This window comes from Garra rufa, chromosome 3, assembly GCF_049309525.1.
Source record: "Garra rufa chromosome 3, GarRuf1.0, whole genome shotgun sequence".
NCBI lineage: Eukaryota > Metazoa > Chordata > Actinopteri > Cypriniformes > Cyprinidae > Garra > Garra rufa.
In genome coordinates this window covers 52,514,801-52,534,208 of record NC_133363.1, presented here as the reverse complement: position 1 = coordinate 52,534,208, position 19,408 = coordinate 52,514,801, and the positions used below count along the sequence as shown (strand labels likewise).

The 19,408-nt window shown below is 35.8% G+C and overlaps 2 protein-coding genes across 2 annotated transcripts in view; one reads left to right on the top strand and one right to left on the bottom strand.

The window, feature by feature from the left end:
* mllt3 (MLLT3 super elongation complex subunit) overlaps positions 1 to 8,010 on the bottom strand; it is a 71,256-nt gene extending 63,246 nt beyond the window's left edge. Inside the window, exons 1-2 of the mRNA XM_073837306.1 lie at positions 7,892 to 8,010; positions 7,257 to 7,437 (exon numbers count right to left, since the gene is read on the bottom strand). Of these exons, the coding sequence (XP_073693407.1) occupies positions 7,257 to 7,437; positions 7,892 to 7,903 (193 nt within the window). The 5' untranslated portion in view covers positions 7,904 to 8,010. The remainder of the gene's footprint in view (positions 1 to 7,256; positions 7,438 to 7,891) is intronic.
* Positions 8,011 to 13,310: 5,300 nt separating this feature from the next.
* The window catches only part of focad (focadhesin), a 69,173-nt gene continuing 63,075 nt past the window's right edge, over positions 13,311 to 19,408 (top strand). The window contains exons 1-3 of the mRNA XM_073837305.1: positions 13,311 to 13,396; positions 13,637 to 13,711; positions 15,411 to 15,565. Of these exons, the coding sequence (XP_073693406.1) occupies positions 13,340 to 13,396; positions 13,637 to 13,711; positions 15,411 to 15,565 (287 nt within the window). The 5' untranslated portion in view covers positions 13,311 to 13,339. The remainder of the gene's footprint in view (positions 13,397 to 13,636; positions 13,712 to 15,410; positions 15,566 to 19,408) is intronic.

Below are 19,408 nucleotides of genomic sequence, written 5' to 3'. Positions count from 1 at the left end.
CATGAGAGAACTAACAAATGTCCAATTTGGGAACGAATCACTCTTTTGAATCGTTAATATGGTCGACAGGAACAGTCCCACAGAAATATTTACAAATCAAAAAAATGACCTAGTGATTTGGTTGCTGCTTTTGAAAGCTCTCTAGGGATGACGATTTTTAGTGAATAATGAATTTAATTTCAAAGGCTGTTTCTCACATGAAGGATATTTTTATGATGCTTTGTGAGCCCTTTTTGAAGACTGAAGTCTCTAGATGTAAATCTCTATCAGTGCATCTTGTTTCACATTTGTTCAGAGATGTGGTTTTGGAATGACAAGAGGGTGTGTAAAAGTCACTTTAAGCTAATTTCAATTACATATTTAAAAAAAAAAAAAATCAGGAATACAATCTATTGATAATAATTCTACTGAATTTTTCAGGAAGGTCCAGCTAAACAACAAACACGCATACTAGAATTTCCATGCAACAGTTGGTAACAGAGGTAAAAATTCCATTCATTTTTCCAAATGTGACCCTGGACTACAAAACCAGTCATAAGAGTCAAATATAAATCAACTGAAAGCTGAATAAATAAGCTTTCCATTGATGTATGGTTTGTAATGATAGGACAATCTTTGGAGATACAACTATATGATCATATGTAATCTGAGGGTGCAAAAATATCTAAATACTAAGAAAATCACCTTTAAAGTTGTCCAAATGAAGTTCTTAGCAATGCATATTACTAATAAAAAATGACGTTTTGATAAATTTATGGTTGGAAAATCAACAAAGTATCTTCATGGAACATGATCTTTACTTAATATCCTAATGATTTTTGGCACAAAAGAAAAATAATAATTTTAACCTATACGATGTATTTTTGGTTACTGCTACAAATATACCCATGCTACTTATGACAGGTTTTGTGGTCCAGAGTCACAAATGAGGAATTGTTTTTTTTTTAACGATAACCTATAAACCTTAAAAGACCTACTGTGAGCTATGAGGTTTTTAACTGGTGTATACTTTTGTTGAAGCAGTCAGGCTGCATTACATCTACATATTTTTATGTTTAACAGTGAAATCCCTGGTGAAAAACTACATTACCCATGATTTTTGGAAAGAAAAACTAGCAAATAGTCAAAGAGCTCTTTGTGGCTTGCTCACTCTCATGACGCACTAAAAAAATCAACTCTTAAAATCAATAGTTTTATATCTATCCATTGTTATCCATTACTGGCTTCTGCGTCAGCAGCACTCTCATGAACGTACGTCAAAGACTGACACGGAAGAGAAGAAATCGTTGAATAAAGTCGTTATTTTTATTTCTTTGGAGCACAAAATGTATTCTTGTAGCATCATAAAATTACCTTTCTGGGCGTTGAACGTGGTAGTTGTGTTGCTGTCTATGCAAGGTTTAGAAAGCTTTTGGATTTCATTAAAAATATCTTAATCTGTGTTCTGATGATGAACGAAGGTCTTACAGGTTTGGAACGACATGAGAGTTAGTAATCAATGACAGAATTTTCGTTTTTGGGTCAACTATCCCATTAAAGCTGTTAAGTAACACTAACCTTTGTCTTCTTTGACCAATTTTCAAATACTCTTTTACTTCAAATCAAAGTTTGTAATGTTGTGATCCACCTGGTAACTGGCTGGTTTGGTTACAGACTCTTTAACAAAGATTTGTTAAAAATCTCTACAGGAACAAGGGAAAGGATAGAAACTTCCATAAGCCAAAGCTGACGAATAAGTGGCCAAACACTGTTGCACTCTATTGTGTGTTACATTTCTCCCATTTATACATTTATGAGTGGACTGTCTCTGTTATGCAGTCCAGTTGGTAACACCCTGGAACCACTTACTACAACCTAGCAACATCGTGAAAAACAGTCAGAACACCTTATCGACAGAAAAGGGCAAATATTGGGCAGGTTTTCAGGCCGACTCGTGCATCACAGCTTCCACAAGCAAGCACTACTCACTTGTTTATTGCTGTTCTAATTCAATTACCCGAGGCAAAACTTTACAAACCTAAAATGATGATGATTTTTCCCTGAGACTCATTCTTTAGTCTTTTCTCTGCTCCCATCTGGATAAGAAAGACACCTTTGTGATTGAAAGACCACACTATAAAACACCATAGAGATAAGCTGTATGAGGCTGCTGCTGTAAAACAGAAGAAGGATGGTGTTATTTTAAGCTCTTCCAGCAATTGGGCTCAAGTGTGCTGTCAAGTCTAGCAAATTCAGAGACATACAGACATGGTCCACTGATGTAATAATACAATCTTGTTTTATCATTCCCTCTTTCATACCCTCAGCAATAAAAAAAAAAAGCTAAATAAATTCAGTAAATACACCACACACACATTCTCTGGACTCTCATCACCTAGTGTGGGCAGCCATTTCCCTTGGTATATATCTGAATGCGATGCCTAATTGACTCGGGATGTTTGCGAGTCTGGCTAAAAGACTAGAAAAACGAATGCTTTCCAATGCAAAATAGTAGGCACTGACTTGTCATGAGCCAAAAGCCAGACATTTATATATTTTTCAGAGTGTAACTGGCATAGATGGGTGCAGGTGAAATGAACGTCCATGTTCCACTCCATTTATTTGGGTTTGTTGCCCCCCTATTCCTGCGCCAGCACAAAATATCAGGTTTCCAAGGCTACACAGCATGCCTGCTAATCATGGCTGTTCGGTCCCTTTATCCAAGCCAAAAAACACTTTCCACCTTTGTTTAAATGTCCAGGTAGCCACGATTCCTCAAGCTGGGAAACATCACTTGCCATGCCCATGAAAGAGCTAATCAAAAATTCTTAAAAGCAATAGTTCTGTCATCATTTAGGACACTATAGATCATTTATGCAAGTAAGGATAGCAAAATAAAGTAAACTGTGACATATGTGACCCTGGACCACAAAACCAGTCACAAGTAGCACAGGTATATTGTAGCAATAGCCAACAATACATTGTATGGGTCAAAATAATTTATTTTTATTTTATTTAAAAAATCATTAGGATAATAAGTAAAGATTATGTTCCATGAAGATATTTTGTAAATTTCCTACTGTAAATATATCAAAACTTTGATTAGTAATACGCATTGCTAAGAACTTCATTTAAAATTGCCTTTAAAGACAACTTTAAAGTCGATTTTCTATTTATTTATTTTTTGCACCCACAGATTTCAGATATTCAAATAGTTGCAACTCAGCCAAATATTGCATTTCAAATATCAATTATCAAAAATTAATTTGAGAAGAATTTACCCTTATGACTGGTTTTGTAGTACAGGATCACATATTATACCCAAAAGTCTACATACAGTGGACTACCAGTAAAACTGATAAAAATCTGGGATCAAAAATTATTCAGACACTTTGACCTGACCACATTTTGCTTAGGAGTAGTTCACTTTCAGAACAAAAATGTATAGATAATGTACTCACCCCCTTGCCATCCAAGATGTCCATGTCTTTCTTTCTTCAGTCATAAAGAAATTATGTTTTCTGAGGAAAACATTTCAGGGTTTCTCTCCATATAATGGACTTCTATGGTGCCCCTGAGTTTGAACTTCTAAAATGCAGTTTAAATGCAGCTTCAAATGGATCTAAATGATCCCAGTCAAGGAAGAAAAGTCTTATCTAGCAAATCGATCGGTTATTTTCTAAAAACATTTACAATTTATATACTTTTTAATCTCTACACAGAGTACACACAGAGCTAGACAAGATGAGCATTTGAGGTTAAAATGTATATTGTAATTTTTTTTTAGAAAATAATCATTTTGCTAGATAAGACCCTTCTTTCATCGGCTGTGATCGTTTAGAGCCATTTGAAGCTGCATTTTGGAAGTTCAAACTCAGGGCACCATAGAAGTCCATTATATGTGGAGAAATCCTAAAATGTTTTCCTCAAAAAACTATTTCCTTACGACTGAAGAAAAAAAAGACATGAAAATCTTGGATGACAAGGGGGTGAGTACATTATCTGTAAACTTTTGTTCTGAAAGTGAACTACTCCTTTAAGTGTTTTACACCACAGACTGAACAAAATGAAGCACTGCTTGGTAATTGGTCAACAAGGTATTGATAGTTGAGTAAATATTGTCATACTAACAGTTGTCTGAATTTTGTTGATTTCTAATCCATTACATACCTTTCTATCAAAGTTATCCGACATTATCAAGATGAATTTGTTCTGACACAGTTTAACTTTGAGTTCTTGTTTTATTACGATTTTCTAAACTACAGCGAATAAACTGTGACAATGTGAAAAATGTTGCAGGTGTCTGAATAAATTCGAGTTTGACTGTAGAAATCATACTGATTTGGAAAGACATGAGGGTGAATAAATAACGACTGATTTATTGGTGAGCTAACTCTTTAACACAAGGCTTTTTGTCCAGCGATATATAGGATGGCGGATACTTTTTTTTTTTCAATTGACATTCTGTGTAACTATGAGAAAGGCACAAGAAAGCACATAACCCCGTGAGAGACAGGGAGGCAACATGTAATCTACAACAGCTGTGAAAGGGGTAACATCGAATACTCCTAAGGCTTCAAACACAAAACAAGGAGAGAGAAAAGGGACTAGCTGCCACAGAACACACCCTCTAGAGTAAAGAGTTTTGGAGAACTCAATGAGTGTGTGAGCAGCTGTTCCTTTCGGGGCAGTATGGTGAGACTGTTGGTATTAAACTGTCAAACACAAGCCCGTCTGTGCGCAAGGTTTCCCTCTAACTTCCCCTCGGCTCGTCTCGACACCGGCTAACACTGATCAAAGCCCTGAGGAGGGGGAGGCGGGGGAGAAGGGGGTGGCGTAGCCTCCCGGGACCCCAAATAATAAGCCTGACTGTTTACCTTACAAGCGCACCATAAATTCTAGGTCTAAGAAAGCAGGTTTCTGTATCCATCCCCTCCACGAAGTGAGAGAGAGAGAGAGTCCTGTTGCGAATTATCTGCAGAGTACGCAGAAGGGTGTTTACTGAAGTCTATTTTTCACGGCGTTGAACAAAATGTAAATATTCAAAGTGTTTACGCATCACCGTTTGACTTATTCTGGGTCTAATTAGGGCTAAAATGGAAGAAAAGACATGTGAGGTCTAAATTTCGAAAGAAAATCCTATTCCAAGTGTCATCTATCTACATTAACTTAAGTGATTTACATTTTTTTTCTTGAGTTCATCCTGAAGCAAACACTTTGTCAGATCCATTATAAGCATGAAAAAAAGCTGGAGACCTTAGGAAGTACTTACTAAGTAGACTACCAATTCATCACAGTGCAAAACATTTTAGGGTGCACACTGTGTACTTCCAAGGGGGTGTTTGGTAGATTCTTCTAAAAGCTGGTGTCATAAGGCAGGATTTATTAGAGGTTAAGCATCCCCCCTGCCACTTTCGCATTTTTTTTTCAGCAGCCCCTGTAAGACATTTGTCAAAGTAAAGGGGAGAGGGGCTAGAAGTTCAAGCAAATCCACATTTAGTGTACTTCTTGTCATCAGGAGCAAGTTTCGAGTAGTTTCCAAAAGAGGTCCGGCCATTGATTTATAGTCTGTTTTAATGTTTTGAGAAAATAAATATAGCGGGGGAGACTTTCGTCGCACTGTCATCACATGCATACAGACATAGAGCCGATTTGGAGCACACATCCCCTTCAGATCTTACATAAACACGACGACTCTGTGGCATAAATCACAGTATGTGCGCTACAACGCAAAGGAATGAAGAAAATATTAGCATATGTTTGAAGCCATGCATCTTGAGCTGTCCACAGAAGCAAAACAAACTTAAGTCCTTCTGTGCAATTTTCCAATCTCTGTGGTTTGATTTCCCACCACAGTAATAAAACACAGTCTCAGAAAGCGTCACATAAATAAAATGTTGAATCAAAACAATTTAGCTGCTGCTCTGTCATGCGAGAATGCATGCAATTTTACTATTTTGTGACGAGCGTGATAAAACAACCAGTTATTGCTGTTGTGACAAACATCTAAGCTACATTAAGGAAAACAGTTGACCGGAACAAAGATCTAACAACTGTTCTCAATAAAGAGCAAATGTTTACTGGCGTATAATGACGATTGACTTTCTCCAGCATCAAGTCACAGCAAACTCAGCTTAAACACTTCGGGTTACGGGAGGAAACCAGCAAATATTTTAATTAATTCCTTCCAAGGCTTTCATCAACCGCTACTCCTACATTCCTCCTTTCAGACCACCAGATGCTTTCATTCCCTCTCTCTGACTGTCCTGTTGTTGGCATTGTCTAATAGTAGAATATATGAACTATAAAAACTAGGGGAAAATTGTAACACGGGGGAATTGTAACACTGTAAGTATGAGTTACAGGCGGTGAAATCACTGTCATACAAGACCACCTTCCTGTGGTGATTGTGTAAAATGTAAAGGGAATTACAAATGGAAAACAATTTGGTAAAAATTAAATGGCACAACTGGTAAGGTTCTGAATCAGTAGGTTCTTATGTTTGACATATAGCATCCACAGATTTCATACTTTAATGTCTGACCATATGGGGAGGGTTGTAACACTTTCCATGCACTACTGGACTCACAAAGACAGCACAGTATGGGACGTCTGTAAGGCTACGTTTTTTGACTAAAGCATTATTTGTTTTTTAATATATTTTTTACGATTAAATTAGAGTGGTGTGGCAATAGCCTACGATATAAAATTAGAACATTCTGTCACAAATAACAATAAATAAATAAACAAATACACAAAATGTGCTATGCAGGCTCTCCGATTTTGACAACAAAGTGTTTTATTCACTTTCCTCTGATCAAAATGGTAATTTAAGAGCTAAAGCTGAACTTCTTCATGTTCTAACGTAACTCAAATACTTTCAGTAATGTGAAAACCCTTACATATTTCCCTTAGATAACAATACACAAGTTAACCAAGGATTATTATTCTTATTCTAGCGCATTGTTCTTGAAACTTTTTAGGAATCGCGCATTGATTAACGCGCGTTGTCAGTGGTAACAGATAAAGAGAAATCAATTCCTCACACCACAATGAAATTAGAAAAACATGCACTTATTGCTAAAAAGCATCTTTGTATATCACTGGTCTCGTTTAGAAATGACAACCACTTTTTGTCCCTGCAGCGCTACAGTAGGCAAGCTCTGCATGCATCAAGTAGCCAAGGTGCATTCAGTCTGGATCACACCACACATCATTCCAGCCTCGCTATTGAATATAATTCACAATGATATATGATATTAAATCGCTTTACATACCTCTTTTTGGTCTCGGGAAACTTTCGTGTAGATGAAATACGACTTTCTCCACAAAATGCTGAATGTTGCTGTGCTCCGGTCCGCGGACAAACACCATCCAGTCGTGCGTAAAACCTTCCACGGTGGGTTTCTTTCGGACCTGAGCACGATGACCGAGTTCCAGTTTCACCTGAACGGCACCCTAAAACAGCCAAATGTTCACTTTATAATCATGTCGCCAATTATTTAGTATAAAAAGAACAATTAGAGTGCGTAACGTTACGTGTTAAAAACACTCTATTGTCGCACAATTGTAAAGCAAACATAATTATCAGTGGTCGAATCATAAGTTTTTAGTATGTTATTTAGCCTCGGCATACCAGAATAAATAATCAAAATAGAGCATTCTGTTAATATTTGTTATTGGATGTCCTCCTTTTGTTTGAAATCTTTCAAGCGCATCACTTTTGCAGACATGCACTAATACGCTGGAAACGCACGGCTCCACTAGTTCTACTGTACTTGAGTATTCCGATGGAAATATGGCTGGAAAAGCCTCATATGCGTCTAATCGCCTTTCCAAAGCAGACGAGAACGAACACAGGCGCTGGAGACCCAAAACACCGCACCGATAAAGCAGGTAAAGCCCTACTCACCGAACTGGCCATTGTTGAGGCCACGGGATAATGCTATTTCATGGAGAATTTGGTTTAAATAAGGACACCAAGGACTGTAGACGCCCGATGGCGGACATGGTCTTTTAATTGAGCTCTCTGAGTTTTCAAAGGCTGAGGAGTAAAGTGAGACGCATGCGCGTGAGTGTCAGCGCGTGCATTCCAGTCGCAGTCTGTGCGGTGCACGAGACGAGCCAATGGCGAGCGAGCGACTGAAGAGCCACTATTAACCCGTGTAAAACCACTTTTTCAGTGCCCAACAACACTGTTATTTATTACTTGCACTGTATTCAATATTTTAGATTAGTTTCCTGTTGGTTTTTATCTGACATAACCAATATTTTTTTATGTCGGATATGCACGTATATATATATGTATGCTTTTCTGCTGTTTAAAAGTTTATATTGCTTTAAGTAATAGCAAGTCATTCAAATAAAATGAATAAATAAACTTTCCAATGATGTATGGTCTGTTAGGATAGGACAATATTTGGCTGAAATAAAACTGTTTAAAAATCTGGAATCTGAGTGTGCAAAAAAAATCTAAATATTGAGAAAATTTTTAGCAATGCATATTACTAATCAAAAATTAAGTTTTGATATATTTATGGTAGGAAATTTACAATTTACATGGAACATAATCTTTACTTAATATCCTAATGATTTTTGGCATAAAAGAAAAATCGATAGTTTTCACCCATACAATGTATTTTTGGCTATTACAACACTCAAGCTGCTTATGACTGGTTTTGTGGTCTAGGGTCACATTTTACAATGTTTAGCAAAAAAAAAAAAAAGAAAAGGGTTACATTACAATCTAGAGAGAAAATGTTTTCTTTTATATAAACACTGCCGTTCAAAAGTTTGGGATCAGTAAGACTTGTAATGGTTTTTTAAGTCTCTTTTGCTTATCAAGGCTGCATTTATTTGATAAAAATTCAGAAAAAACTGTGAAATTGTTGCAATATTATGAAATATTATTACAATATAAAATAATGTATTTTTATTTTAATACACTTTAAAATGTAATTTATTCCTATATGCAAACTGAATTTCCATCTGCCATTACTCCTGTGACACATGATCCTTCAGAAATCATTCTAATATGCTGATTTATTATTAGAATTATCTATGTTGGCAATAATTGCCAAACATTTGTGATCTATGATGCTTTTTACAGGATTCTTTGATGAATAAAAAGTTAAAAAGAACAGAATTTATTAAAAATATAAATCTTTTCTAACAATATAAGTTTTTGCTACCACGTTTTATTAATTTAACACATCCTTGCTGAATAAAAGTATTAATTCCTTTCAAAAAATAAAAAGAATAAAAATATACTGACCCCAAACTTTTGAATGCTATAGTGTACATTGTTAGAAAAATTTATATTTTAAATAAATGCTGTTCTTTTTAACTTTTTTATTTATTAAACAATCCTGACATGACGTTTTAGAGGTTCCAACTAAATATTAAGCAGCACACTGTTTTCAACATTTATAATAAATCAGCATATTATGATTTCTAAAGGATCATGTGACACTGAAGACTGAATGATTCTGAAAATTTAGCTTTGACCACAGGAATAAATTAGATTTTAATGTATAGTGAAATAGAAGTGCGTTATTTGACATCGTAATAATATTTTACAATATTTTCTGTATTTTTGATCAAATAAACACAGTCTTAATGAGCAAAGAAACAACAAACAAACAAAAAAACATTAAAAATCTTACCAAACTTTTGAACTGCAGTGTATACAGAAAATAAATATAGAACAAAAGTACAGCTATATTTAAACACCTACCTGTAAGATATATGTATATAGATAATATATAGCCTATATATATATATATATATATAAATAATTCTTTAGGCTATGTAAAATGTCTTGACATTTGATAAATTCGCATAATGAAAGAAATGAAGAAAAAAGAAATACCTCAGAAAAGTGTTAAAAGGGTACTTCTTTTCAAGTTAACTCTGAGAGTGTCATAATACACTTTAAGTACATGAATTACATGATATATGTACGCAGTTAAAATGTCAAGAAATAAACAAAACATTGACGTTAGATTAACGTATCGCCTTTACATCATGTTTGATCTTCCGCGCGCTCCGTAGAAGCATGTAGGCGGTTGGAGGGTTTTGCGAAAAAGTTAGCAAAGTGCATTTGAACGTCACTGGAATGTAGGAATTCTCTGGGTAAGAATAGCATTTATATCACATCAACCTGCATGTTTATATAATGCCAGTATTGTGACTCAGAATGGTGAAACTGACAGCTGCTCGTTAGCCGGTTTTCTGTATGACAGCAGCATAAACATGAACGTATTGCTAAATACATATTTGGAATTGAACAACATCCTTTCATCCCACAAATCCGGAACTAAATTAAGATCCGCAGACTAGCTAAGCTAACAAACAACACTGAGGTGGTACTATAGCATCGGATGGTGCTACCATGGTATTAAACGACTACTTTATTCTTGTAGAAAATACCTTAGTAACTTACGTGTCCAGAAACGTGGTGTTACTGTAGCGCATGCCTAAACCCGACATATTATACCAGCTAACTTAGTCTAGCCAGTCAAACTCAGCATCACTTAAACAATGATGCATTATTGTGGACACACAAGCAGTGCAGAGCAAGCAGTCCAGAGCCCAAGCCTTTGTGAACGTGAACAAGGAAATCCCTGGAATAGTGTTAATTCTCTGCTTTGCTGACCAAAGCGTGTGTAAAAATGATGTGATAAAACAAACTAGTTTGTCAACATGTTTACACAGTCATCTGCCTACAAAAATGCTGTAAAAAGATTAAACTTTGAGTCAAACATGGCTAAATATTGTTTTATAACATTTTCCTTATACACTGTCCATCATCTGTCATTACTGAATGACAATAAATCTCAAGTCTAAACTAATAACTCTTAGTTTTGTGTCCAAAATATCAGCCTTTTGCAAAGTTACAATCTACAGCAACATAAAAATGTATATTTATAGTAGCACTTTAGCTACATGGCTTGTATAGTTGTGGCATAAACTGTGGTAAGTCTATGAATTTCAAATCTTACCTGATTTGCCCGAGCCACACTTTGCTGTCAGTAACGCTGCTGTAGTAAAACTGTCACGCTGTATGGAAACACAGCAGGTATTTCATCACACACACGCAGCGCTTGCCTGTCAGATATCGGTCCCAGGAGGGGTGGGGCAGCATTTTAGAGCTCGCATTGTCTGTCTTTCTCCCATGTGCCGTGGTATAAACCTGATTCTCCAGTGGCCATCAGCCAGTGTCAGTCAAACCGACGGCTGGTAATCCCATTAGCCTACACCGGGAGTCCATATGAGACAACATATGAGATGCCAGAGTCGGCGGTCCGCAACTGGACGGACATTGAAGCTTTGGCAAAAGTCACTTGTGAATAATGCATCCCATTGATGTGGTTGCCAGTGCCATCTGTCAGATGGTTGTGTCTTCTGAGTTTAGATGCGAGGAGACTATGTGTCTCGAGCCTTTATTTAATTTCACCTTAGATTACATCAGTTTGAAGTGGTGTTGGGTTGTTCTTATTTCCGTCTAATAGCATCTCCCTGAAGATGCTTTTTGTCCCGTTGCACCTGTTTGGCATGTTTGATCCCTTGACACCTGTGATCTGAGTGATAGGGCGTTAACATGAGGTGGACGAACAGCTGTTTTTGAACAGATGATGTCAGTTTGCATGTCAGTTTCTTCATTTCAGGAAATGAGGGTTGCTTCTAAAAATGTGAAGCGAAGTTCCCATGACTTCATTTTTCTTATGACATGATTTGCAGTTGCATGCAACACATTTGAGAAATTCTGTTTCTTCCAAATCTTTTGGATCTTAATGTCAGTAAAAAGTCAATATTTTTAAAAAGGTTTGGGGTTAGCAAGATGTTTGAAAGAAATGAATACCTTTATTCAGTAAGAATACAAATAATTGGTCAGAAATGGTAGTTAGGACATTTATAATGTTAAAGCAAAACAGTGTTTCAGATAAATGCTGCTCATCAAAGAATTACAACTGGTTTTAAAAAGTATTGAGAAATTATTAAGATATTAATAAGAATTTTTTATTGAATTAATTAATTTTATTGAATTAATTTTTATTAAGAATTATTATTCTATTGCTCTGAGCTCGCTTACAGCATACATGACCGTAGTCACCTGTGATTGGTCTGGCTGTGCGTCACTCAGAAAACAACAGGCCAATCAGAAGAGAGGCTCATGAATATTAATTAGATGGGCCAAAATCGACCTGTTTTTGACAGAGCTCCTAAAAAAGGAGCTGTAAAAATATATTGAGATGGATTTTGGCACTTATACCGCAAATATATATTCTTAAGGACATCAACAACTAAAACAAACCTCCAGAAATGTGTACAATATGGGACCTTTAAAATTCAGCTTTACATCACAGGAATAAATAGCATTTGAAAAATACATTTAAGTAGAAAAGTGTTATTTAAAATTGTAATAATATTTTACAATATTACTGTTTTTTTTTTCTGTGTTTTTGATATATATGCCTTGGTTTAGCATAAGAGACTACTTTCAAAAACGTAAAAAAAAACCCAGACTAAATTTCTGAACATTATACTGAAAAAATTTGGTGTCAAAACTATTTTCACTCAGAAATTGCTAGTAACATTCATAAATACTTATAAAGTAATAGCAAGTATCACATTAAATTAAATTGGAAATTTTGAAGTCAAAATCCTGAAATAGTAAACATAATCCAAATTTTTGGATTATTGACTCTGAATAAATGTTTTCCTTTCCTAAATTTATCAAAATATCACAAATTTCATCCTAAAATCACCTTTTATTTTTTCAACACCTACTCTCCTGTGACCTTGTTCCAACTGTTCCCAGATCCAATCAAATCCTTTTAAATAATATTGAGTACTTTATTTTTTGGTAATACATTTTCTGTTTCACTCAAAAATGTGACCCTGGACCACAAAACCAGTCATAACCAGATTTATACCTCATCTGAAAGCTGCATAAATAAGCTTTACATTGATGTATGCTTTGTTAGGACAATATTTGGCCGAGATACAACTATTTGAAAATCTAGAATCTGATCAAAATTGCATTTAAAGTTGTCCAAATGAAGTACTTAGCAATGCAATAAGTTTTCAAATATTTATGGTGGAAAATTTACAAAATATCTTCACGGAACACGATCTATGCTTAAAAGAAAAATCGATAATTTTGACCCATAGAATGTATTGTAGGCTATTGCTACAAATATACCCGTGCTACTTAGGACTGGTTTTGTGGTTTAGTGTCACAAATATGCCTCATTTGCAAGTAAAACAGTCTTTTAAATGCCTTTTTAAGTTGACTGAATTACCAATTCCATGTGATGTTTTTTTTAGTATGGGGCATCGTTTGTGATTTCTGGAGATGACTGAAACTTTGAAGACGAGGTTTGAGTTCCCCAGCTCCCTCATTCAGGCTCAGGTAAAGCATTTAATAATAGACTGATGATAGAAGCATTTCGAGGTAAAACAAGGTTCAAATTCCACAGGAATTCAATGAAATGCTTATCTGTCCTGCAAAACACATTTGTCTTGAAGGAATCCATTCCTGTGAATGTGTAATTTTGATTAAATCTTTTGTTTAGCTTACTCAAGTTATGTGAATTGGCAGATTTTCTACCTGACCTACAAGGAACAGTTGTTTTTGGCTTTTTAATTCTAGGCTGTGAGGACACTGGTCACTGCAGTGCTGAAAGAGAAAGGCCAAAATGAAAAGATATGCCAGACTACCACTAAAGTAAGTTCTTGTGATCTTGCAAGGTTATATCACATCACAGTTAGGACATACTGTTAAATTAAATGGCCTGTTTTGCTCCTGCACCCTTATGATTTCTATGGCAATGCTCCTTTGACATCTAAAATGAGTAAGAGTGTTTTGTCCAGTCATTCAGTGACTAAACAGGCAGTGGTTTGTGCATAAAGCTGCTTCTTAAGGAAAGTGCTTTCAGACGGGCTTCAAAAGCACAATAACATCATGTCTAATGATCTAAATCAATTTCAAGGGAACTTTAAATATAACCAAGGCTAAGTGCCACCAGCTAAGTGCTTGCTTCTTGGTACAAATTAAGTCATAAGTTGATAAAAAAAAATGCATGGCTAGTGATGCATAGAAATGTTTTTTTTTTTTAATTAGCTGAAAAAAAGTTTATTTAATGATAAATTAATTAATTGTCTTTATTTAATAATCAACACTGAAATCTTACAACCAGCCATCAAAATGATTGAGTTGCACATTAACATTTAAATGCACATGAGGCAGGTTTTATATTAAGTTTTCAATTACATAATTATGTTTTTAGACATGGTTTAATATCAAAGGTAACAGAGTACAAAACTCATAATGTTTAGTAAGTTTTGTTCATGCATCACCTCCAAACAGCATTGACTAAAAGATCCTGCTACATCAAAGTTAGGATGAATTCAAATGAGAAATGGATATTGTCAGCCCATCCCTAGCATTTGCACAGCCAAATAATTTATTAATTATTTTGAAGCAGAGAAGCTGAATGTTAAATAGCTGTGGATGACATGTACAAGCAGTGTTGTTTTTGACAACCATCTTAGATTTAGTCTTAGTCTTAGACTTTTGGACTAAAATGCTTCTTAGTTTTAGTCAAATTTTAGTCACTTCTATATGTGATAGTTTTAGTCCAATTTTAGTTGACGAAAAGTCAAAAAGGTTTTAGTCTAGTTTTAGTCGACGAAAAGTCAAAAAGGTTTTAGTCTAGTTTTAGTCAAAAAAAGGGAAAAAAGTAGTCTTTTAACAAATTAATGTAGGTCAGTAAATATTTTGCTGTTGGGTAGTGTCACTTATAAGTTGTGAAAATAGCAGATCTATAGTTCAACACAATGTGAGCTTCCGGATCGACTATTTTCACCAATAATTACAATAATGAAGGAATGTTTTAGAACATAAAAGACAAACAAGGATGGAATGCTAAAACGGCTTGCCATACTAGTATAGCAAAGAGTATTTAATGCTAAAACGGCTTGCCATAGCGTCAGATACTTTAAGTTTTAATTGGCATGCACAATAAGCGGAAATGTCATGCATTTTAAATGTCTGACGGACCACCCACTAACATTTTCGTCTATTCTCGTCTCGTCAATGAAAACTCACACACGTCTCGTCATGTTTTAGTCATCAACGAGCCATTTTTATCTCGTCATCCTCTCGTTATCGTCATGAAAAAAAAGTGGCGTCAACGAAAACAACACTGTGTACAAGTAAACGTGGGCTGTTATGTGTTGGATTTCAAGAAAGAGTACAGAAGTTTTAAGTTCAAAAAGTTACAATAAAATATTCATGAAATTACCTATTTAAAGAAAATATGTGCTCTTTAGATTTTCCAGACAGTTTGTGGTACTTCTACAATTTTGCAAACTTTCACTCTTGTATTGTTTGCTTGTGTAAAACTTGTGTTTCATATCAACAGGGACAAGCGCTGGAGTCTCTGTGGGAGCAGTGCAGCAGTGACAGTACCGTCGTCCGCTCGGCCTGCTGTGACGCTCTGGTGCTACTCGTGGAACAGGGACATGCAGATCTGCCGTATGTGCTCAACACCACCCTTAACCTCCTGCCCTCGGCACGGTATGCTTCTGTCATGCACCTGGCTCATGCAGACTAATGCAGATTGTTATCCCTTGTCGTCCCCAATTTAAAAACCTCCAACTACTATGGCTGATTATCCGACTCAATGATGTTGCTTCTTTGACACATTTAAGCCCGTATTATAGTGTCAAAGGTGGCTCCAGACGCATTTTCAAATGAGATTTGTTTTTGTTAAACCATGACACACCCTTCCCACCCTGTCAAGCCCTGATGGGACCTTATCACTATCCGCAGGCACTGACCTCTCCCTACTTTTAACTCTGGAATTGTTTAAAATATGCAATGTAAAAAAAAAAAAAAAAAACACTTTTACACTCTAAAAAATGCTCGGTTAAAAAATGTGGACAAACCCAGCGATTGGATTGTTTTGACCCAACATTCTGGGTAGTTTTATATAACTCAACTATTGTTTAAAACTTACTATATGACTGGCAACAATAATCAGTAGGTGAACATTTATTAATAAGTAATTTAAAAATGTGTATTATTTAATTATTATTTATTCAACTTATTATTAAATGTTAATTTATTGAACATATAAATAAATGTTAATTTTCAACCTTTTTGGGTTCATTTTAAGCAAGAAATATAGTAATTTTCAAGCAATAGTTCAGTTGAATAAAACTACCCAGAAGGCTGGGTTAAACATTTAAACATTTGCTGGGTTTGTCCGTATTTCACCCAGCGCTGGGTTGTTTTTAACTCAGCATTTTTAGAGTGTAGAGACCAATTACACATCAGAGCATCAAGTGATGTGTAATTTTGATGTTAAAATACTCTCTCCTGTCCTAGTTCAGTATGAAAAGACTATAAGTAAGCACATTGTGGAATGTTTTTTATATTTCTCAAAAGAGGTTTAACGCTGGCTCTCTATAGTACATTTATAAGAAAACTGTAATTCTAACTGAAAAACAAAAAATAAACTAAAACAAAAACAACACAGACTGTAACGCTCTAACCCGGATAACTATTCAAGTTAGTGAAATGAAAGAGATAGAAAACGGCAAAGTTGGTGATCCACACATTTAATGGTTGGTACATGACAACGCGCCCCTCTCATACATGAGAGTTTAACTCTTTCTTGGCGTTACAAAATAAAAGTGAAGGCAAAATAATAGCAAGAAGGCAGAGCGAACTTATCATCTGTATGGTTCTCATTAAAACAGTCACGTAGTCATTCTACGTCATCTCCACACAGCGTGAGTTATATGTTACGTGATCAGTCTCTTAAAGGGCACCTCACAATATAATGTAATGTATGCAAAAACATAGCTTTGGCCGTTACAGATATACAAATATGTGACCCTGGACCACAAAACCAGTCTTAATTAGCACAGGTATATTTGTAGCAATTGTATGGGTCAAAATGATCAATTTTTCTTTTATGCCAAAAATCATTAGGATATCAAAACTTGTTTTTTGATTACAAATATGCATAGCTAAGAACTTCATTTGGACAACTTTAAAGGTGATTTTTTTTTTTTTATTCAGCTTTCTGATGATGTATAAATCTCAATAATAAAAAAACTGACCCTTATTTGTGGTCCAGGGTCACATATAGGTATTTTTGGTTTTACTGATGTTTTAAAAGAGAAGTTCGCTTCCAAAACCCTGACTTTCTGTCTTTGGTTGCAAAGAAATGAATGTTTTTGAGGAAAACATTCCAGGATTTTTCTCCATATAGTGGACTTTAATGGTGGCCAACGGGTTGAAGGTCTAAATTGCAGTTTCAATGCAGCTTCAAAGGGCTCTACATGATCCCAGTCGAGAAATAAGGGTCTTATCTCCTGTAGTGAAAATCAAAAATTCAGTGATAAAATCAGTATAGATTTATTGTTCCCTGAAAATGACTCAACATACAGCCATTATTGTCAAAATAGCTGGCACCTTAAGTGATAAGTGTCAATATATTGTGTTAGCACCATTGTTATCTGGCACTGCCTTAATCATCCTGGGCATGGAATTGATCAGAGCTGCACAGGTTGTTGCTGGGATCCTCTTCCACTCCTCACGGAGCTGCTGGACGTTTGACACATGGTGCTTCTCCACCTTACACTTGAGGATGCCCCACAGGTGCTTAATAGGGTTCAGGTCTAGAGACATACTTGGCCACCTCATCACCTTCACCTTCAGCTTTCTCAGCAAGGCGGTTGTCATCTTGGTGGTGTGTTTGGGATTGTTTTTATGTTGGAAAACTGCCATTCGGCCTAGTTTCTGGAGGGAAGGCATCATGTTCTGCTTCAAAATGTACAGTACATAATGGAATCCATGTTTCCCTCAATGAACTGCAGCTCCCCAGTACCAGCAGCACTCATGCAGCCTCAGACCATCATGCTACCACCACCAGGGCATCGCCACACTTGCCGGAGACCATCTGAGCCAAACAAGTTTATCTTATAGTCACATCAGACCACAGGACATGGTTCCAGTAATTCATGCTCTTGGACAGGTTGTCTTCAGCAAACTGTTTGCGGGCACTCTTGTGAGTCAGCTTCAGATGAGGCTATGCAAACCGACTTGTTGCAGTGTGCGGTTTATGGTCTAATCACTGACAAGCTGACCTTCTACTTCTGCAACCTTTGAAACAATGCTTGCAGTCTGTTTTTGAAGCCAGGTTCTGCACATGACGCACAGAACGAGTGCTCAACTTCGTTGATCGACCCTGACCACTGTAGTGTAACTCAGTTTCAGGGTCTTACTGAATCTCTAATAGCTTTGGCCATCTTTGTGGAGAGCAACAATTCTAATTCTCAAATCCTCAGAGAGTTCTTTGCCATGAGATGCCATGTTGAACATCCAGTGGTCAGTATAGAGAATTGTAATTAAAGCACCAAATTTTAACTGCTCTAATACAAGATACACAACTTTGTATGGTCCTGCCAAGCAGACAAAAACATAAACATGATAATTAGGACATGTGGCTTTTCATGGTTAAACAACATACTGCTGTTATCACTTAATGTGTACTCAGTTTTGTTGCCAGATATTTTGACAGTAATGGCTGTATGTTGAGGTATTTTCAGGGGACAATAAAACTATACTGCTATACAAGCTGCATACTGACAACTCTAAAATATATCCAAGTATTGTCCCTTGAGAAGATATACTAAAATGGTTGCTGAAATGTGAGGGGTTTACTCACTTTTGTGACATACTGTATATGCATTTTTATTGCATTGAGAAAATGACTGATTATTTTGCTAGATAAGACACTTATTCCTTGGCTGGAATCGTGTACTGCAAGCTGGAATGTTTTCCTCAAAAACCTTACTTTCTTTGCGACTGAAGAAAGAAAGACATGACCATCTTGGATGACATGGGGGTAAATTAATAAGTAGGAGTAAATTATCAGAAAATTATTATTCTGGAAGTGAACTAATCCTATAAAGCATTTAAACATTCAAGCTCTTGAAAATTTGGTAATTTTGTTCTCATTAACAGTACATGTTTCCAACATCACGCTGACAACTCGTACTGTAGCTGAAGTCATAAAAGTACTTAATGGTAGGTGATTATTGTGTTAATCACACAGAGGCGGGCAAAATGTCGACAGCTGAGTCTCTGGTTTTGTAGATGTGATGCAAATTACCACAGAAGAGTTCTGAAACGATTTTAATATGAGAAAAGAAGCAATTTTCTTTTCTGTAGTGTGTTCACATACAGTACTGTTCAGAAGTTTGTGGCAGTTAGATTACTTTAAGAAAAAAATAAGTCTTCTATGCGTAGCAATGCTAATTTTATTTTTGTCAAAATTACAGTAATATTGTGAAATATTATTACAGTTTAAAATACATAAACATATATTTTAAAACATAATTTATA